The 23012-nt window shown below is 40.6% G+C and overlaps 1 protein-coding gene across 1 annotated transcript in view; it reads left to right on the top strand.

Moving 5' to 3' along the window:
• The window catches only part of LOC108575045 (putative transcription factor SOX-15), a 54431-nt gene extending 33939 nt beyond the window's left edge, over positions 1 to 20492 (top strand). The window contains exons 4-8 of the mRNA XM_017937749.1: positions 14327 to 14549; positions 16167 to 16363; positions 16623 to 16840; positions 18059 to 18362; positions 19929 to 20492. Of these exons, the coding sequence (XP_017793238.1) occupies positions 14327 to 14549; positions 16167 to 16363; positions 16623 to 16840; positions 18059 to 18362; positions 19929 to 20491 (1505 nt within the window). The 3' untranslated portion in view covers position 20492. The remainder of the gene's footprint in view (positions 1 to 14326; positions 14550 to 16166; positions 16364 to 16622; positions 16841 to 18058; positions 18363 to 19928) is intronic.
• The last annotated feature ends 2520 nt before the right edge of the window (positions 20493 to 23012 follow it).

The raw sequence follows: 23012 nt of genomic DNA, 5'->3' as shown, positions 1-23012 counted from the left end.
CGCTTAGGATCTTTCGGGGAATATTGCGATTATGCGTTCGTGGAAACTGTTATTGACAGGAACGCGCGCGCGGCGGGACGCGCCGCGAGATCGTGCCCGACGCAGACACGAATTTCACGCGCCTCTGCGCCTTTATCCCGTAAGCGGCGAAATCTTGAACTTTGGTCGATGGGATGGGTAATCTGATTGTCGGACTCTAGTCAATTCCAGGCCGGAACGCCGAAGGAAGAAGAGAAACAAGGATTCAAGATGAGTTTGTCGATACCCGTGTTTTCATCCGTTTCCGCGGAAATAGAGAAGTTTTTCTTCTTTGGTGGTTGTTATGTTTAGCGACAAGGTTAATTTGACGAAGTTTTTTTACGCGAAATAGGTTAGTTTTGTTTCGACACATTTTTATCTTGGAATTATGTTTTGCTTGAACGTATAGATTTATTAACTGTTATAATGCTATCAGTTCTTCGATGTAGATTTGTTTTCTTTATTATACAGTCAATCAGTGCAGAGTAACAGCAATTATAATTAATACATGTTTCACTTTCCAAGTGTGTTCATACGCCTCGATGTAAATGTAACCAGTAATATCGTTAGTTTCGATTATTCAGTACCTATTGCACTTCCAATATATTCCGCCATGAAATCATCTTATTAGACTGCAAATATTTATGCAATTATAAATACATTAGAGCAACGTTACAATCTTACTGACTGTACTATGCTACATTTAGAGAGTTTAACGTTACTCTCATATATTTTGCATACTTTTACGTTATAATATCATAAACAATTGACCATCAAAAACATCTAACCATCATTCTATCTGTCAATGCATAAGTTAAAACTCTTTAACTCTATCAACTCTAAAATCCAGCAAATTTATATCACAAAAGACCCCTCGAACCCATTTCACCACAAAACCACCTTTTTTCTCTAAACTTCCCCTTACCACCCGCAAGCCCTCTCGCAGAAGGACGCAACAGAACGACGCTAATTGTAAGCTACGGTTCCAAATGAGCCGTTAATCGTGCAGTCTGCCTGGAGACCGGTGTTCCCTCGGGGAGAGGCCTTCACGATATTCCGGTGGTCGCGATATCGAGGGTTAAATCTCTGGCGGTCTCGTTTTTACGGAGCCACCGGGAGTCCGGCGCGCAGATAATACCGACAAAGTCGTATCAGAGGCATTACGCACCGTCGTGCAGAGGAGGACTCTCCGGCACTGGTTGCCTGCTAGGCGAGGAGCAACGTAACGAACCTCCAGACAAGATCAAGCCCAATAATTGCGCGCGTACATACAAAATGAGAATCAAAGTGGGGAACCACAGGCCGACGGATGGACGGACGACTGAACGGCTCGCTGCGCACACGAGCCTCTCGAGAGTTAGCCTCGCTGGAAACGACACCTAAAACGTGTACACGCCACGGGAATCAGCATAAGTTGATCGGTCTGATTATTTCTGTCGTTGCTCTTGGAACGATCTAGCTTTCCTTCTAGTTACTCCACAGTTAATTGTGACACATGTTTCGCTCCGTGGGCTTGTTTTTTTTTTTCTTTTTTTGGTTCGAGTGTAACGAATTAGTTTCGAGAATTCTTTTTTCTTTTTTAAATATTGCTTTCAATTTCTTGTCTTATAACATCGAACAGAGGTTATGTAGCTTAATTTCATTTAGAAAGCAAACAGTTGTTAGAAAAAATCTAAACTCTATTCTTAAAACAATTAAATCGCACGTTAACTGAATATCCAAAGAGGTTAATTATTTGTTTAACATAACCTCGATGTAGTAACAATGTTGCACACATGTGGTAACGTTGTAAAGGTCAAGAAGTGTGTGATACACTAAACAATTGAAATATGATCATCTTAATGTATAATACATCGAAATCAGTGGAAGTTTCTTAACACGTTCTGTTCAACCATCGCTCGCCATCCTTCGTACCATTTCCGCTTATACTCTCAATATCTATACCTTCATAAGTTCCACATAATACAACGCATGCTTATATTTATGCACATTTCGTATAACGTATTGCATACAGACAACAACGATCTATCGTAAGAATCATCGCGTCACACATACGTGACGCTAGTAGCGAACGTGTTAACCTAACCTAGAAATCGGTACACGTGCAGTTCAGAATTCAAAACCAATCCCAACGCAAATATCCAGCATAAATATCCAATAAAATAATCATAAGACAAGAGGTGAGGTTTATTAAACGAAGAAAAAGCACATGGAACTGAACGAAAACTGTTCCAAAGTAGTAACGTTCGCACATGTTGCCCCGCGCGCATATACGAACGCGAACAGCCGAGGAACCGACGGGTTGGCTAAGCTAAAGCAATAATACGCCATAAGCGCAGTCTCTGCATAGAATGCCGGGTAATGAGGTGGAGTCGAGAGCGGAGTCTGGCCGCACCCTTGCCTTACCTTACCTTCCGACCCACCTATCCCCGAACGGACGACGACCAGCCACGAGGACGACGTAGACGACGACGAGGACGAACCACGAAGAAGATTACAACATATCCTCTCCGACTCGTGTGTAGATTTACCCGGAGAGAGAAAATAAATTATTATATTTATGAAAATACACGTCGTGCAACGAAGGTGGAATCGCGTTGTGTTTACGGAGGTGGGACCCCTCGAGCGCCGACTACGTTCCACTGACGACTCTTTCTCCATGGAGAGAGAGAAAGAGAGTGATGGAGAGACTTTTGTCCCTCCTGATCGCCGGTCCGCATTGCACCACGCCTGTACAGCTCCGATCAGAAGTGACGGGTGCGATCGAGCCGCTCGAACGAAAGTTTCCGGCTCGGCTAGGCCGATTTCGTCGGGGTTTAGCCCTGGATTAAAGCACGCTCGCGAGAACCGAACTTTCTGTATGTTCTGTGTCTATGTTTAATTAGAGACAAAGGTGGAGGTGTACGGTGTAAGTTGCTTCTGGTTGTTTGGTTGATCCAAGTTTGCTAATTTACTTGTTTCGTAGGTTAACCCTCTCATTTACATTGTGGACATATACATGTGTTTTTTATAACTGTATTTTCTGTGTAGTTTCTTCTTATCCGAGTGAATTACGTTTGATCTGGTATATCTTCTGTATTTGAAATTTAAATCTTGTGTGACTGCACTGAGACTGTTGTTTAGAGGTTAGGTTAATGGGTGCAAATGAAAGTCTTCAACCATTTTCCAAATAGCAGAATGTTCATGCGAATTGCTTATTTATTATATAGTATGTTAAAATACTAAGTAATTTGACAATGTATAGTTTAATTATTCTCATATTCAAGCATTTAATAGAACTTTCAACTGTATCATGTTATTAACTAATTCATCTGAGAACTATTACCCAAGCAACATACTTTTCAAATATCATTTGTAAATCAAACTCTACCTAGGCTTTACTTCAATATTCTTTCTTCGTCGGTAATTATTACCAAGCATAACAACTTCGCATTCCCCATCAAAAATTGACTAGTACCATTATCTCAACAAACTTCAGCAACAGAAAATTCCGCACATAACCTCAACCAACAGTGTCGCAGAAAAATTCCCACCCAATAGACCGCTGTATATATCGCTGGAAGAAACATCTCACATCGTGAACACAGAATCTAACCATAAATCGGCGCAAACGATCGCCATTTCGTAAAAAGCATTGTCCGCTTTCGTTAACATTCTTCCCGACGACGGAGTAAAACGTTTCCGGGCGTTCGTTACACCGAACCAGTAATATCGCTTTTTTCGGCCTAGCCACCCGTAGTGAACGGCATTGTATTACGTGACAGAATTTTATTGGCTAGTTTGAAATAGGTTTCCCCGTGCAAGTTTCTTGTCGTGAACGCGCGCGCGCGCGCGCGTACGCCAAACAGGACGACGCGTTAAGAGAAATTGACAAACGCGCGTGTGTGTCGCAATGGATCGCGACGGAAACGCTCTTTGGTCTCTTCTCTCGTGTTCGTTCTCCGGTATAGAGGAGTGCTCGTGCGTCCTCGGCGCGAGCACATGAAGCTTTTGGTCGTGCAACACGCGCCTGTTAACGCTCGGTCGGGACGAGCGGACGCGCCGGGATACATGCATAACGCAGCACGACAATTGTCGTTTCGTAGCGCGATATTTCTCGCTTCGAGACGCCCAAGGTAACGCGACGATGAATGATTTTCCAGGAAGAGATTCAACGGTGCGCCCACGGCGCAATCAGAGACGCCACGATATTCGTATTTATCGCTGGAACTTTTCATCGAGGGGGAGTTTGTGGCCAATTTTCATTGTAATCGCTGGTAATCGGTTTGACGATGAATAATTCCATGCACCAGCGTGCTTTATGAGTCATGACATCGGTATTCTGCAAATTTCGCGTGATAACGATAATTCGGATGATCGATGGAAAATTAGAATAGATTTAGGTTACTTTTAGAATGAATTATTAGAGATATATGTTATACCGACAGAAATGATCCGAATTCATCGGGACACGGTCATTTATTAATCTTCTCCATCAAACTCCAATCACGCCGCCCATCGTCGATGTCCTTATTATCCTATCCTATAACTAATCACGTAACACAACATTCTATTTCTCAATAAACCAATCACTGAAACGGCCTGAAAATCAATAAGAAGTTTAATTAGAAGACTATAACTCCCAGCCATCCTCGAGCACGTAGAACAATTAAAAGCCACTTGGAAACTGTGGACTGTGCAATTTCCGATCCGGCCAGAAACCTGCAATTATCGTCGATCAGACTCGCGATCGATTTCTCGTTGTGTCGCGGTGCTTCCCCGGTGTCAAAGGAATTCCAGCGTCCCTTGTTGACCGTCATTCATGAGCTAGCAGGAACTCGATTACGGCTACCGAACGGGGACGAGAACGCATCAGATAATCCATTAAGATCGGTAGAGGTCTGGCTGATCGCCGGGGACAGATTACTTTTCCGTCGGGCGAAAGCCGGGAGCCGGAGATTGTCGCGAGGGCCCACACGGGGCTCCCTCCGCTTTGTCCACGTGCCCAGCGTGTACGGTGCGGTTGGGCGACGGACTAAAGGCGAGGAGGAGTTTCCGAGGACGCTGACTAACATTACTTCACGCCAGACTCTTCAGGTTTTACCTTTAACACAAACTTGTATATAGTTAGTGAAGAAAGTGCAAAGATATAGGTTAGAATTTTTATTCGAGATTTGGAACTCTAACGAAGAAAGAATAACAATTGTCTCCCTTGAATTTTGTGGAACAATAGCAAATACTAGCTGTGCCCAGCATTTTTAAGATGTAAATAATGAAAATTCCATATTTTGTAAATACAAAAGTGTTCCAAAGTTTTATTAGCATTAACCTTTAGAGGGCCGGCCTGGCCACAATAATGGCCGTGGACAAACTTGGAAACTTTGCGGAACATGTAGGTTATTTGTATGAATTTTTACATTAACCTCTTCAGGGACACCAACACATATGTGCACCTTTAAATTTTCCGAAAATTCCAACATTTGCGATAGAGAAAATATGAAAAACACAATCTCCAAAAATCTCTTAAGGAACGTAGTTTAATTGCTATCGATTTAACATGAATATAAATGTAACTACATGAAAAAATTAGATCAATATTTTCTAACTTTAAAAAAATCATCCCTGAAGAGGTTAAAACAATTCAACGTTTCAATGGAAAAATCTCGACCCTCTAAAAGTTAACATACGTTTCCAAACGACATAGATACCAATGCGTTAAACCTACATTACCATACCTAACCTCAATTTACTGTACACCAGAGTCAGTCTCGTTCTCCCATTCGATAACAGTTTCGATTAAACAACCTAACCTAAAGAAAAAAAGAATCAGCCATCGCAATTTTCAGTGACTAATCCTCAGGCTCCGCTGCGAGCAGTAGTGTATCACACGTAAAAGCTTCGCCCCTCCCGCGGGGGTCAGCCATGCGCCACGGTGTCCCGTAGCTGACGTCTTTGTCCGAAAAGTAACTGTCAAAGTTGAGAGAGCAAAGTGTCGTTCCCTGTAGCGTTGTGTACGCGAGACGTGCATGTGCATCGTAACGACCTCGTGCTCGCAACCCCTCCCAGGGCTCGTGTGGGTGTGCCGCGCGCGCAGTACCTGCACGCAACGACACACGCTCGCGCGTAACCGCGTGTGGATGTGCGTTATTGGCGTTCCCTGTAACACACGGAACGGAGAAACAACGATATTATCCGGACTGTTGTAGAAAAGAGACGGTATCATGACGGAGAAACGTACGAACTGAACGAAGAGAAAGGTGAAATAAAGAGGCAGATAGAAATAGAGAGAGAGAGAGGGAAAATTACAGAGAGGGAAGAGAGAAAATAAAGGGAACGCGTGTGTGTGACCGAGCGCACAACGAAGGCTAAACACCGACACGACAGGACACGGGGCACAACACACGACGCCAACGGAGATGAGATACATCACGGGACGGGAGACGTATTATTAATGGTGACAGTGGGCGACCCAGGTTGGGCGGGGTGCACGATGCGGTCCCACCGATGTGGGCCTCGCTTTCGACCTCTTCTTCTTCTTCTTCTTCGTCTGCTGCTTCGTTCCTTTCGTTCCTCGTATACGTTGGTTCGTTTTGGTATAACGCTGTTTCCTGATTGCTGCTGCTGCCTATATTAACTATTACACACTGTATGGACATGGTATATCGAGAGGTAAATGAGCGGATTTTCTGCTTCGTAACCATCGCATCGATTGGCTGTGAGTCGATCGAGCCGATTCGACACGCGGACCGTTTCGGCGTTTAGTTATAATTCATTCGTAGATCGGATCGGATTAGCCGCGTTCGACTCGTATCGGGCGGACTTAACGGAACTGTTCGATTCGAGGAAGTGTATGCGCGTGTGTGTGTGTGTGAGGATTTTTTAGGGAGGACTTTTAATAGTCTGGAGTAGTAATTTAATTTGGACAAGTTTTCCAGAAGAATTTTACTTAATTTCGTATAATTTATTCATTTTTGTCGTGACGAGGCAAGATTGACGTTGTACACTTCCATGTAAAAAATGCTTGATAGGTTAGTTTCGTTGAAAAGAGGCGTAGGAGTGTTGATGCTAGTATACATTCACTGTACTAACTAATGATTTTATAAACGAAAGGTAAATTTCGAGTTATAAGTAGTACCATTCGTATTTGTCATGTCTAGATCATAACCTGTACTTTCAGCACGACTCGAGGTTATAAAGCATATGAGCTGAAATTAAAGGTTAGGTTAGGTGAAGTAATTTTCACAACTATTTGTGGTCGAATTTTTACACGCTATTATTTATCAAGTAGAAGCTTTATACATTTATTATTCGTCGTCAATGTTCGCATTTTCTACATTCCTCAATTTCACGTGGCAGAAATCCAATTCATATATTTCATATCTATTAATTCATCGACTGTTCTACTATCAAATATTCGTGCATGAATACAAACTTGTACGTATCTATATTTGAATACTAATAATTTGGTTGAAATCATATTTCAACCATCCCCGTCGTACAAACTCGAACCTAACCTCGTTAACTCTGACATTTATAACAGCAATATAGTTGTACGCATATTGAACCTAAATATCGGATAGTAGGATAACATATAATTTACCTGTTACGATATACGAGACTACAGGCTACCAATAAAAACAGAAGAAAGTTTCTAGATTCACCGAGGAACGCTAGAAATGGCCGCGAAGGTTTTCACGTATCGGTTAAATTCCTCACGGATAGGTGAGATTTTTGTGTTAAACCTTGCTCTTTCACCGATCGACTTGTGAGTTTCGCCAGCCGCGTCGAATGTCAGTCGCGCGCCGGATGGCTCTCAATAAATTTAATTGCGCTGTCCGCTCGCGAACCGATACATCATGTATATTTATTACCGGCGTCGCGTGCGTGTAATTTAGCAATCGTACCGATCGCGGCCGTATATAAACGGCGTGAAACTCTACGTGCAGTAGAGCTTCACCTTCGACCATCCTCGCGATCTAGCGTCTCTCGTGAAAGCGTGTGCTCGAGGGTTGAGCAAATTGTTTCTTAAACGAGGCGTTTCTTCGACGAGGCATCAGGGGGCGCGAGAAACGTTTCAGCGAGCTGCGCGCCAAGAGATTTATTGCGCGTTCTACGCGCAATTAAAGACACTGACTAAGGTTAGAAAGGGGGGGGAGGGGACACGACACGGACGGGTGCGAGTGGCAACTAATTCCCGAAGGTATTCTAAATGCCGAGCGAGAAGTTTCTCGCTCGATTCTGGAAATGTCACGTTCCAGCTGCGGCTGCATCCGCGAGAGCACAACGAAATTCCTCCAAGTGCTAATATGTGTATGTGTTTACCCCGTAGGCTGTACGCGGATAGAAACGCGGCTTAATCGACCGTCGTCGGTCCGGCTGAATTAGCCATGTGCGTATATCACCGTGGAATCGTTAATTAACCGGCAGAACGAACGAACAAGCGAGCGAGCTTTCTGTAAAATGTCAACAGCCACAGAAGGCGGTACACTAGATGGTACACTCGCACGGTACGTGCAAATGTGCACGCGCGCGCTCGCGCATGCGCCAACCTGACAGATGCAAAAAGACATTTCGGCACGAGCGATCCGCGCTCAGGGGAGCCAACGTCGTCGAATCAGGAGACGTAATTTGTCGCGATCTCCGTTGGCGTTAATTTATCACGCTTCGAGGAATTCACGAGTCGGTCGTGGTACACGCGCGCGGCCAGATTAGACGGCGTGGATAAGGCAGCCTATTAGCATCGGCTCAAATGAGATTTCCGAAGTATGCTTCGCCGGTTGATCGACTTATTGTGACCCGCATGCGCTTTGCATACATTTGCGTGCCGCGCGCGCGCGTGCTCTCGCTTGTCACCCGTTGCGACAGAACCTTCTTTTTCCCCTTTTTTTTTTTAAACGAATTTACTGCTCACGATAATCAAGTTTTCTCTCGTTATTTATTTACGTGAAGACCTCTTTAAGGCAACAGATAACAATGTTACGCGAACGAAGTTTTGTTTACGACATCGTAAATAATCGAGAGGAAAGAAAAACGTGTATTTATAATGCGAAGCTTGAAATAAGTTAAAAATTCAAACGAAGTACTTAGTGCCGCTTACGTTTACCGAATTGACGTTCTATCGATAATAAAATGCTAAAGTTTCGTTCGTAGTTGTTGAAAAAAAAAACTCATTTGAACTCCAAGGAAATTTACCTCGATAAAGTTTCACCTCGTTTAAACCCCCATTAAAGCCAAACTCTCTTTCCATCTTACACATAGTCCGACACCGCCACCATAGTAAGGATTACGATCGAGAGTCGTCGAGACAACGGCTCGATAGCTAATCCAACAAGGGGCCAAAGCGTTTCCAATCCGACCGCGGCCTGCTTTTGACCGAAACATTGAAATTAATGAAGTCGTCTGACTAGGGCCGAGAGCAGGGTAAATTAGAGGTACACGGCAACCATTAGAATACTTAACGAGGACGTCATGGTGGGAAGCAGTGCGCGGGTGTGATGATGAATCACTGCCGGCTAGCTCACCGTGGAGCGCGCCCAGGAATATTAAATTAAGTTTACTTATTGTCGGCCAAAAAGTTTCAGGCGCCGTCTCTTCTTCCCCCACGGTTCTCCCTCTTCGTCTGTTTCTATACTCCCAGCCCGTAGGCTTCGCCCCAATGATTTCACTGTTTCCGCGAAACACGCGGAAGCAAATGGACGAGTCAGACCGCGACGAGGGTGGAAAGTCTGGAGGACACGAGCTGAAAAGAAGAAAAGAGTTGCGGTTTCTTCTTTTCTTCGACCCTCCTTCTTTCTTCCTTCCTCTTGTCCTCCTTGTCGTCGGGGACATTCGTTGCTTCGCGATGACGTGGGTATGGCGAGTGCAGTGGTGGATGGGAAGTTGTGTCAAAGTATTCCTTTTTTTTGCAACTTCTTCTTCTTCAGTTTTGATAGTTTGAAGAAGTTTATTTGGTAACTTGTGAAACCTTCTGTGTGATGGAATAGAAAGGATTTGATATTTGTAAGATGTGAAATAATTTGTTGTAGCAGAGATTTATTATCCATTACAATCTATATGCTATGTTAAGTTCCTATGCACTGATTGCTAGAGTAATAGAATGTAGAAAGGTTTGTAAGATTTTTCAGGAAATACAAAAATGTGATTTAGCTTTTTTACTTCCACTGCTAAAGGCACATTGATACTTGATTAGATAAAACGAATACTTTGTTAGGTAATTAGTAAGGCAAATGTAGTTTGATTCTAATCAAAACGTTCAATGAAACATTCAGTGTATCTAGTCATACATCTGACCACATTTCTGTTGAAGTTAAACTTATTTTAAGATTATAAGGTGTAAAAATGTGTGTACAATATCCATTTGCTGTAATCAATTAGGTAAGATACTTTGAAATGGCTATGTAAATCATTCTGACATTATTAGGTAAAGATTAATGGCAACAGTATTAACTTCAGTACTTTAGAACATAATGTATGACACTTATATCTTTTCAGAGAGGCTGTACAAAAATCATAGACTTTCTCACAGTGTAGTATCATGTACTGAAACTCTATAATAATTCTTGTGCTTGAAATATTGGACTAGCATTAAAAATTGAGGAATATGTATTACACTGAAAATCATAGATAATGAACATTGTGCTTTATCTATTATTTTGTACAATTTAAATACTTTTCTTTTATAACAACCAAATTTGAACAAGTACAATCTTCCAAATAATTTCTACCTTCGCTAATTTACAAACAATACAAAAAAACCTGCTTCCAACGGTATAATTCTTAAATTCAGCATGAATTCTCCATTGACCATAAGAAACCGGTAGAGGTTAATAACAGATTCATTACATAAACCTTCCCAACAAAGTAGCCCCCTTCAATCCCGCGCAATTCATCGCAAAAAATCATTATCCTGAAAAAATCTCAACTCCTTCCCCCCTCGCAAAAACCCTTCATACAAAGAGACAAGCGACAAAGGAGATTCCACCGAACCTCAGAGGCAACACCGCAAGACTTAACCTCTCCGCGTCAACCCCGGTTGCTGTCGCGACGAAAACTACGCGCAGCGCGCAAAAAAGGGCAGCGGCGAGGTTCTGCGTCGTTCGACTCGCAGGGAAAGAAAGAGAGGAAGCAGAAAGAAGGATCGAGGCAAGAAAGAGACTCAGGGCGACAAAAATGGACTTTACAGGCAGACCTAGAGGACCCTGCGACGATCTTTTTCTACGTATATATTCTTTTACCATTTTTTCTTTCTCTATCTTCTCTCTCTCTCTCTCACTCACTCTCTCCAGTCAGCATTCGTTTTCTCCTCTTTATCTCTTCTGTCTCCCTCTTGCAAGCCAAGAGTCGTTCGGGTTAGCGTCTCCTCCGGAGTTGAAATATACAAAATGAAATATGAAATAATGGTTCGTGCCTTGTGGCTGGCTAAAGGCACGGGCGCACCCATATCTACGCCCCCATGCGCCTATGTACCTATACGGGGCCCGTGTATACGCCGATCCCGTGTACATATGTACGTGCACACCATATACATCCGCCTCGCTCAAGTTTTTCGTTCTTGTCGTGAACATCTTACGTTCGTATTAACCCTTATCCCTGCTTAATGATATTCCGGCCTACCATGCCCGGACGGGCATATTGAACGCAACTAAGGCAGATTCCACAGTGCATCGTCGTCCGGCTGGCTGGCCGGCCGGCCAAGCCCTCTCCTGTAATTCGTATCTACTCGCTCGTCCGACCATTTTTCCACTTCCTCTACCGACGACCAAGCGAAGCACTAGCCACGTAGCGGGCAATTAGGGGCCAGCCTCGTAGCCGGAATTAAGAGTATCGCCAGCCAATCAGCAAGCGTACCGCGCCGCTCTCTCAGAGTCTCTTTCTTATCGATCCTCGAAATAACGCCGTCGATATTGCCTTTTTCAGTTCGCGAACTTTAGCCACAGACGAGATACAGAGTAGACCGTTCGTACAATGTATTTTTTCGTCGCACGGCCACGGGGTCCTGGAACCCTGTTACTATTATTCTACTGTGTCGGTGCGTTATTAGCGGTAGGAATTGAAATCGAGAATTCACTTGGTATTTGTGTTTTAAGTAACGATGTAGAGAAAATTTCGAATCTTAGGATGAATTAGAATGGATGGAGTCACACAGGGGTGTATTGACAGCAGAGTAACGAATGTGCAGATTACCTATATCGATCGTTTTGCGCGATGCAGTTCTTAAAATGACCGTTCTTGAAGCATAGAGCGCGCTTCCAAACCAGTAGTTTTGAACGACGCGACGTTGGTATTTCAGATCGTGTGACAAAAAGTCTCATAAAATGATTGGTCTACTCTATACCATGTCTGTGTTTTAGTAAAGTAGAAACGAGCAATGATGTGTGATCTTTGAGGTAAGGTATTCATGGGTTCGGTTAGGATAGGAGACGAAAGGAATTTATCGAAGTATATTTTAAAGCAATAAAATCTCACTGACACCGAACAAGGTGAAAAGATAAAAAGATTAACCCTCTGTAGGCAAACATATTTTTTCACACTTCGTAGGTAAACCGGGTCGTTTATGTTCGAGTTTAATTTTTTACTGTTCTAGGCTTTCAAAAAATCTGAAAAAATTCAGAGATACTTATTGAAGTCTCTACTATAGTACACTGTACAATTGTTCGTTAAGTGAACTGCTTAAAACCTTTCTCAATAAAAATACAAATTCGTTTCGAAGAAATACAATTTCGCTTGGGTCACCAATGACCCGGATTGACTGAAAAATGAAAAAATCGCAAATTTAACAACGTACAGTATAAGAACAATATGATCATGTATACTTTCGCTTTTTTCTTCCCCTAATTACCGAGTGTACTTTATATTTTTTTTTTTCACGGAGTATTTTTTATTCAGTTGTCATTTTCACCTTCGTAATTGATTGGAAATTACACGATCCACGCGGTGGGTGTTCAGTTGAGCTGATAGGGTTCCATGGGGAAAGAAAGTAACAGCTGGTCGCGAATTTATGGCGTCTTTTATGATTACAAATTCACGCAAGGTTTATACCTCCGTACTTACCCGTGTACACGCCGCGGCGGACTGAATTGAAACGTACGAGGCGAATTTCTTGCTTTAGCAATAAATCTATATTCCCAGAATTTTCTCTAGTAAAACGTTTTACGGCAGAAATTGAAATATTTCATTGGGTGGACTTTGAGTGATTTTATTCTGACATTTAAATGCCAGAGCTTCAGTTTCCTCGTGTTGGCAATCGAAACGTAAAATATGTATCCGAATTCTAAAACTATACCGTATCGACATGAATATATGTATTTTATACATTAATTTTATCTTATCTCTATTGTGTTAAATACTAACTTATTGACAAATAGATTCATTGCTGCACAACAGATACCCACATAATGTTTAGAATTATTCAAATAATTATTAAATTTCAATTTTTCGAAATATAATTTTAACATTTGGGTAATAATTCTTAGAATAACTTAACCCTTTCGCGAACTGATCCATTTTTTTTTTTTTTTTTAATTGTTACTTATCCAACGATCGCCTCGTTTGTAGTGGACACTAAATTGAGATCAATTTTTGTTCTAGTACTCAAGTGGGAGATATATATCTCACTAGTTAAGAAAGGGCTAAATATCTATAACTTAAATTACTTAAATGTCATTTCTTTATTTGGGTGATTTTAGAACTGCTTAAATATCAGTAATTTTTAGAATTATCATCAGTATTTAAACAATTATTAAATTTCAATTTTCCGAAATACAATTCTAACATTTGGGTAATAATTTTTGGACACTTAATTTTTCGAATTACTTAAGTATCAATAACTTAAATTTCAATTTCCCATTTAAGTAACTTTAGAATTATTTAAATATCACTAAGTACTTAAATAAACATCAAACCTGAATTTTTCACAATACAATTCTAACACTTAAAACTATGCAATACTAATTCCAAGAAACTCCAAAATTTCAGTTATCCAACCTTAAAACTTGTACTACAGATAAGTCAATCCACTTTAACCCAACGTTTCCACAAAGAAGAAAAGAATAACTCCAATTTCGGCAAAGATAGAAAATACCATTCCCCATCTGAGAATAAAAGAAATAAAAAAAAAAAAAAAACGTAACAACCATATCCAACATCCTTTCTTCTCCCCTTTACACGATACATCCACATGTAACATTACTCATGCAACTTTTTATTACCTTTCACGCCACCCCCTAAATCCAGGAACACCGGTGGTAAGCATCCCGAGTACCGAAACGCGGCTCGATGTAGTTTCGAAAAATTGTGGCACCGGTTAACGGACGGCTCTCGTGTATTTCAGGAAAGAAATGGCGAGGGTTGACCCCGCAGGACAGAAGGCCGTACGTCGAGGAAGCCGAGAGGCTGAGGGTCATACACATGCAGGAACACCCGAACTACAAGTACAGGCCACGACGCAGGAAACACGCGAAACGAGCCCCAGGGGCGCCGTCCTCCCCTCCATCCGCGACCAACACCACGGCCAATAGGTCCAACCCCTCTGGTACCACGATTCATCATTCCATGTAAGTCGATATCTCTTTCTCTCTCTCCCTCTTTCATTTTTGCCTACGCCACGCGATTCTTCAACATCAGCCCTGCGAGCCCGCCGAATTAATCGAGCGTGCAAGGTGTTCGTACGATCGAGATGTTCGAATTCATTTTGCTTCATGGCACGAATGTTGTTTCACCGTGGTGTTTTAATACGGTTCGTTTGAATTGTTCGGGTGTACTCTTGTCGCAATGTGTAAACATTTGTCAATTTTGAAGATGCTTGTCGAATGTTTTTGGAAGAAAAATTTAGGCTTCTGGGAAAATCGTACACATGGTGAACCACGAAACGTGATCAGCTTAGACTTCGAAAGTATTTTTATCTGGTGTATCGTGGTTCGGAGTTGTTTTCGGAGTTTTATAGATAAACTTGTAATTTTCTTATGATATTTGCCTCGGTACCCGCTGAAAGATGGGTGTAAAAGTTTCGAATCACCGAGCATCGCAATTTACATAAAAATTTCCAGAAAAAAGTCAGCGACTTTGAGAATTTTTTACCGTTCGAATCAATTGATAAATGTAGAATTGAGATAAACTTGAAATCTATAAAAAATTAGCAGCAGATTTAATATTGATGAAAAGTGGGAGGTGATTCCATACTTTTGGCCGGTAGTGTATGAAACGTAGTATAAGTTTGGAATTGGGTTTTAATCAAGCTAATTTGCCTCTAAGTTCTGCTGAATCTAATTATTTTTAATGTTGTAAGGTGTGTGTGTGTGTGATGAACGGTACTGAAAATAGTATAAAGGAGGAGTTGTTATAATTTGAATGAAATAAATTAACTTAAAAATTAAATTACAGTAAATATAACTAAATCGTCAAAAATATTTTGTTACATGAGAATTTTATTTATGAAAGTATAATTATGTAAATATCTGCATATTCGAAGATGGTAATTATTTTTTCTTTGTCTTTCTTGTCAGATTTACACTCTCGAAAAGTTATTACTTCAAAGAATCTTTGGTACATACAGAGGGAGTTCCCCTAGCGCCTTAAGGTTTTCCTTAAATAAATCTCTCTACCTGTGCACACGCGACTGAAACGCGTAGAAAACTTATTTTCATTCCTCTTGTCTCCTCTAGGAGATACGCAGGATAACGGCTCGGTAGCGTTTCAATTATTGCAGATATAACCAATGTCCGATATTAGGTGCCGTCCGGCGTTAAGGGAACTCCCCCTATGCCTTTCGAGAGCTGTATTTAGTGGCACTTGTTTTCTCAAAATTTTCTTCGTAGAACTTAAAAAAAAGTCAATTTCTTAGAACTGCATATCGAGAAAGTAAGTTTCCTTAGAAATAAGAAAAATATAATTTTCCTTGCTACATTCTAATTGGTACATGTATGTACATACAAATTTCCCAGAAACAAGATAAAATAAAGTATTCGATATTTTGAATCCAAATGTATGAGATAATCTCAATACCTTTCGTTAGATATTCGAAAGTGTACAGATATTACTATTGTTCCCTAGAAAGATACTATTATCGGCACCCAGAATTTTCTTGCATTCCAATTTATCTAACAGGTAAATTGAATTTACTTTAAAGACGTTCTACGGAAGAATTACGAAGTGACGTTCGATGTTTATTTAAGGTCCAAGATGGACAGTTATCAAGGCATTCCTCAGATCCCATGGGGCGGCCATTCCCCGATCTCATCCCTGTATCACCAACAGCAGCAGCAAGGTATCCAGGAGTACAAATCGGAGAGCAATTCCTTGTACGGTAGTCCTTATACGCCTATCATTCACACACCGGACATATCTCCAGTTGCCAGTCCCGAGCCAGATGGTGAGACCTTGTACTCGCATTAATTACCGTTCAGACAGCCGTGGAACTTGAGGAATTAAATCTGTATAACTAAATTATATTATACGGATAAGTTCTTCCCATTGTTGTCGCATTTTCAACTTCCGTTGCTTTGAATTCTTTTTTTTTTTCTTTCTATCGGATATTTTCTATCGTAGTACTTTATCCTAAATTTGTTTATTAGTGTAGGAAATTTTCTTTTTTCTTTTTTTTTCTGCAATTTTGGATTGATTTTGCGTAGGTGACGGGACGCATTTGCCATCCAACCAAAATCCAGATCCTGAACGAGATCTGATGGAGGGTTCGTCGAAGCAGCACAACGAAATGAACGAGCAAACGAAACGGTACACTTTTATGAGTACCGATAATCAGCTGCACACGGGTCATGCTGGTGGTACTAGCATATCGTCGTGTCAGAATTCTGGTGCTTACACGGACACTCTGACTTACAAAAAATCGGTAAGTAAATACTCTGCATGGGAATGAACGTGTGAGAAGAAGTGTAAACTTGTCGATAAGTTGCTTCACGACTTTATCTACATACGTGTTTGGAAATTGCCAAATATACAGGGTGGGCCACGTGAAACGGTCCACCTAATCATCTTCTCTAGACTTTTGTAGATTTTTATACGTAATTTAAATGGTTTTGAAGGGCGAATAAGATGGAAGAAAAATTTTTTTATAAATTCCATTTGTTTTTCATGGTTACCTATTTTTTTTTTACCTGAAAGTATTGTCAAACCACCTGAACCAGTTCATCGCCCAGAAAGATGCCAAATTCTGGGAGAATGGAGTCGTGAAAAGCGCTACTGATTTTTGTTGCAACCCAATATATGTATATATTTTGTCTACTGTATGCTGTAGCAGATATTGATGTGCATTTAAACATGCATAATAACGTGACCTTAATATGATTTTTTACTCTAAAATTTTTAATCAACCTGAAACTTCCTTTTATTATTTGCAGTTTTTTCCATCTCATTTATCCTGTGAATCCATTTATTGTACACAAATTTTCTCGTACCACCAGAGAAGCTAGTTATTCAGTGATAAGACGCTGCCTCGACAGAAATATTTTCTACGAGATACTCCTCTAATCATTTATAGCAATTCACCTAATATCTACATACTGCAGATGAATAAAAAAAGAATCTTTAGTAACGTAACAGAAAATAGAAATAACCTAAAAACAGAATTGTTATTAATATTCCAATCTCGAATACTTCATTTCTGCAAATGTCCCGTTGCCAAGTGTTCAAATTTCAACCTAGAAAATATCCATTTCATTCGTCACGTTACAGCCCTTAGTGCTAGAAAATATATCTCAGTTAACACTTTACCGACCGGTAGCGGTTGATCATCCTAGGCATTTCCGACCGCTCACTCGGCCACAGATACGGGAATATATGCGCTTTTTCTTATACCTATAGAAATGTTAAATCAAACTTTGACCGATTAATAGACTATCGGTCGAAAAGCGTCGGCGGCAGAAAAGCGATTAATAGGCTTATCGGTCGGTAAGCGTCGGCGGTAGAAAAGCGATTAATAGGCTACCGGTCGGTAAGTGTGGGCGGCAGAAAAGCGATTAATAGGCTACCGGTCGGTAAAGTGTTGAGATCGCAGAAAAAAGAAAGAAAGAAGAACACACGTGAAAGTTCCGTCATCGTCTATTTCCAGGTGAGTTACTTGAATTTCGAGAGACAGCCGTCGAGTATAGCCGCGGTGGGTATAGCAAATGGTATGATGGTGTCGTGCAATAAATTGCGCTCGGGTTTTGAGAATGTTGGCTCTGTGACGGGAACTTTTTATCCGCCGGTTGCATCCCCGCACGATCAATCGTTGCAACACTATACCAGCACCCAGTCCTCGAAAACTGCCAACTATTCGATGCAGTCCACCGTCGAGACCAACTATAATCCTGTTCAGTGTGCCAATCGACAGCAGTCCATGGGGATTCGCGGAGCCGCCGAAGGTTGTTCCGGTAATGCTTCCTTCATTTTTTACTTATTATGTCCTGTTTTACACTTGGACCAGATCCAGAGGTCGAGGACGTATTGTTGAAACGCTCTTGTGCTTCTTCTTTTCCACTCCTTCCCTGAGACGTTCGTTTCAATGTTCCTATTGATCTTGATGTTCGACGAGAATCGAAGCGTTCTGGTGCCTCTGGGAGGATTTGATAGAACAATTTGTTGGTAATATCTTAAATCAGGAAGCGAAAGATTCATTTTCTTTTTCTTTTTTTTTTTTATCTTTTTAGAATTTCTTCCCATTTTTTTGGGGCTAGTTTTGTTGCAACATTTAGAAGGAATGTAAGATTGGTTTTTAATAAAAAATTCCTCGTGTTGTGTCAGCTTTTGTCAGAGCGTCCATAAGTTTCTGTGAAAACTTTGTTGATATATTCTGCAGTTGGAAATTGGACCAAGGTGTAAAATAGTAGATTACAATTATTGCTAATTTAGCTATAAAATAGGATGATAAAGTTTATGCGGATAAAAGATAACTAATGACAGAGCTCACTTTTTTCTAACATTGATCATGAATTCTAAATAAATAATCCACCAAAATCGAATTTCAACTGTGTTCCTTTCTTATAAAACGCGTAATATAACATATAATATATATACAACTTTTAAAACAATACGCTATGAAGACAATATAAATAACACAGGCGTGCACAAACAATACAAGCAATTTCTCAATACTTTGCCAACTGCTGGAGAGACGTCTCTGTTCGGCTGTTTGTAACGATGTAACATGAAACGTGGGGATTTTCAAACTGTTGACAAGTTGCGGACAGATCGTGAATTATCACGTGCTCTGTTTCTGGTGTCTTAATAAAAAAAAAAGAAGAAGCTGTGGTAAGTGAAGATAAGTTATTTTTGAAAACGTTCAATGTAACACAAATCTTCGCTCACGTGACAAACTCAATCGAGCGAATAGGTTATACTTAAATTTCCTACCCTTCTTCTTCACTATTCTTCTCCACTAATTTTACTCCACACCTATTATAAAATACCTTTCATACCAACGTCAATATTCAGGATAGAAAATGTACCAAGATAATTAATTGCAGAGTACCTAAAGTAATTTACACTAACTAACAAAATTACTATTGTTACTTCTATTCCATCACTATCATACTTTTTGTTTATTTCCTTTATTTAAATGTTCCTATTTGCTGATAACAAATATTCACATTTGTTTTATCCTTCATTCAGTAGTCACTATCATGTAGTACGCTATCTCAGTCATACTTAAATCCACCACACAAAAGTCCGACAAAATCGCAATTTCAGAACAACAACTCGCTTCTGACACCCAAGCCGATCCTCCACAGTACGCCATCTTAGCTATGTTAATTGTCCCAACACCCCCAACTCGATGCCATTTTCGTACAAACGAACTGGTTGTCCGAGCTGAATAAACTCTACCATCTGAAGATCCCGTCGTTTCCTCCTCCGCGCATAATAGCCCCTTTATTCGCGGTGTCACGCGCGGAAGGAGACGCGACGCGGCCATTTTTCAGAGACGACCGATTTATTTTCAGGTGTATCCCACCGGTACCAAATGACTCATCACCAAGAGTACCAAACCGAGGGGACCAGTACTGGCCAACAGCATCCAATTCTAGGCCACATGGAGGCAGCAATGGCAGCGAGCGCTGACGAGGAACAGCAACAGACACTACAATTGGAGAAATACTTCAAATACTCTCATCCAAGCAGTGTAGCACACACTAGCCTCACCTCGCAGAATCTCCTTGATAGCAACCATAATTATGCCAGTGATCTGCGTTACTATACTCCACAGCAGACTCAATTGGACATGTCGAACTCTCAGTGCATTGTTGAGAATCAGTCGAAGGACGGACGATGCGCGAACGTGGCTATAGGTCACTCGATGGACCAATATCATCAGGCTATAGACGTGGCCAAGTATCAAGAACATTCGTCCCAGCAGCAACAACAACAGCAGCAGCAGCAACAGCAGCAACAGCAGCAGCAGCAGCAACAAGGACAACAGACGCAGAGCATGGAGCATATGTCGAAGCCGGAAGACGACTTCAGTGTAATACTTGCCGACGTGCGCAAGACTTGTTACAGTAGCTAGTGTTTCACCTAGACTGGAGCTGTTCATTGGAGCACGAGGAACAGTCTGGTTATTGGCTAATATGTTTTTGGTTTTAGGGAGACCTTGATGCCGGACGCGAGCATAAGAAGTAGGAAAGAGTCGCATTCGGTGGTTTGTTGTTATGGTAGGGATGATATTGTTGTTAAGAGTCGGTTGCTTGACACGTTGAGTGGTGAATAGACATGCCTGAGACTCTGCGTTCTTTTGTACAGTTTTGTTTTTTTATTGTTTCGTTGCGCACTGTCGCTGTAGGATACTTCTGTCTATAAGTCACAGAATGAACGTACGTTGTACTGTAAGAAAGACGTTGAATTTGCAAATGTACTTTAATCAAGATTTTCTTGGAAATTAACAAATTTGCTGTGACTTATGTATAGAAGCACAAGTATTTCGCACTGTCGCTGTAGGATACTTCTGTCTATAAGTCACAGAATGAACGTACGTTGTACTGTAAGGAAGACGTTGAATTTGCAAATGTACTTTAATCAAGATTTTCTTGGAAATTAACAAATTTTCTGTGACTTATGTATAGAAGCACAAGTATTTGCTTGTTCGTTTTTCTTTTAATTCAGAATTTTCAAAAGCACTATTTCTTTTTGTAGAAAAGATCACACAAGTTTTTATTCATTTTGAGGAGATACTTTAAAGACATATTTTGGAGAATTTAAAGAAGAAGATATGAATCTTTTCAACGTTCAAAATTTAAAAAGATTGCCTGGAACAAAGGACATTACAAGTAAATGGTTAGACAAATACTTATAAGGAATAGTGTACGTCTTTTCTGTATGATTTTTTTTTTACGAGGAAAGTCTATTTTATTCCGAATGACCGCTAATAGGCATACGACAGCGTTCCAAATAGGAAATAATAAGTAATAACAGGTTCTCTGTCCACAAGCGGTGATTTGGTGCTCGACGTGTCAAGATTTCGTTAGAAATGAACCCCACTATGCCGCTAGAGGACATTCGAAAGCTGAGGAAGGCGTATTGCCGCGGAAAGAAAGGCAAAAATCTTGTTACAGTGACGAATACGCCGGAAGTTCAAAGTGTTACCCATGAATCTATCGTATCTACATGAAAAACAAAAAACTATAAGTGTGCGAGATTCGTGAAGAAAAAAAAAAATGTGCAAAGTGTCCTTGAGCGGCTAATACTCGCAGCCTCTACTATAGCGAGCGATTCTCGTCTGTTACAAATAATAGGAGAATATACGGCGACAGTGGCTCCTCCTGTGGACAGCCCTGCTCTAGCACTCTTTTTGATACAGACGATTTATCCCTTACGACTGTTGAGAACGTTTTTATCTACGAAGAATCCGGTGCTTATACACATTTTTGTACACACTTCCGGTGCTGATACTCTTAATCACGAAGTGTGGTTGGAAGGTTCATAGAAAATTGATAACAAATTATTAGTTTTAATATTATCGTGGTTTGATAGTACTTAACGTTTTCCTTCACTATGAATTTTGTTACGAATTCTCCCTTATTGTAAACTCTTTATACGCAAAAGTAACGCTTTAGCTACTTTACACGATAAATTTTGAAAAACTACAATTTTCCAATTTCCTAAATATACACGAAAAATAGTATTCTGTTATAAAAAATAATGAATTTGTTCCGAGTTCTTAATTGCAAAAAATAAATCTTTAGCGAATATGTTAAGATTTTCTATGTCTGTTGAGTAATTCAGTGTCTCATTATTTCTAATTTTACGCCTCGAGTGCGTAATTAGATAGGAGAAATGGTTCCAAATGCGAATGATTAATGTCAACAAGGCTCTTAAAGACAGTTATCGAGGATTCCATTATAAATGGGCTGTAACTGAAAATTTAATACGTCCTCGTTGGAAACAATCATGCGCACCATTTAACAGTTATTTCTCACGGACGTCGTAGCATTTGCCGGCGTGTGTCCGCTAACGAAAATAAAGTAGAGGAGGAAACGTCTTAGACGCTGGTTTCCATGTAGTAATGGCGATTCACGTGCTGCTAAATCAAACCCGCTCGAAATCATTTTCCCATCAATTCTTTTCCACTCACACCTCGTGATCTTTCTTTTAAATCGAATAAGCGGCGATTAAAACGAATAGAATGACAAATTGAATCTCTCTGAACGAATGTATAACGAATTCTTCACATGTTTAACGTTAAGACGTAGAGAAATCAGGATATACATATGTAGTCTGTTTCGATATTATTGACATGCGTTGATTAAATTAAGATCGTTGTAGAAATTTCACGAAGTTTGTTGTATTTAATTTATATCAACGATGATCGAGATGACGACGTTCAGTGATGAAATCGTTGAAAGCAACGGCATTATTGTTGAGCTATTTTTATCCACCTATGCACTCATGGTACAGCATGGCACTGTATATTTAGAGCATACTTGCATATTTCACCGTCGGAAATAGATCGTTCGAATAATTTTCCGTAGCCAATTTAAACGGCGTATCGACCTTTCGTAGTGGTCGATTTTTGTCAGTGGCGGGCTACTTAA

The sequence above is a fragment of the Habropoda laboriosa genome, unplaced genomic scaffold (assembly GCF_001263275.1).
Source record: "Habropoda laboriosa isolate 0110345459 unplaced genomic scaffold, ASM126327v1 scaffold204, whole genome shotgun sequence".
Classification (NCBI taxonomy): Eukaryota; Metazoa; Arthropoda; class Insecta; order Hymenoptera; family Apidae; genus Habropoda; species Habropoda laboriosa.
This window is presented reverse-complemented; position numbering and strand designations above follow the sequence as displayed.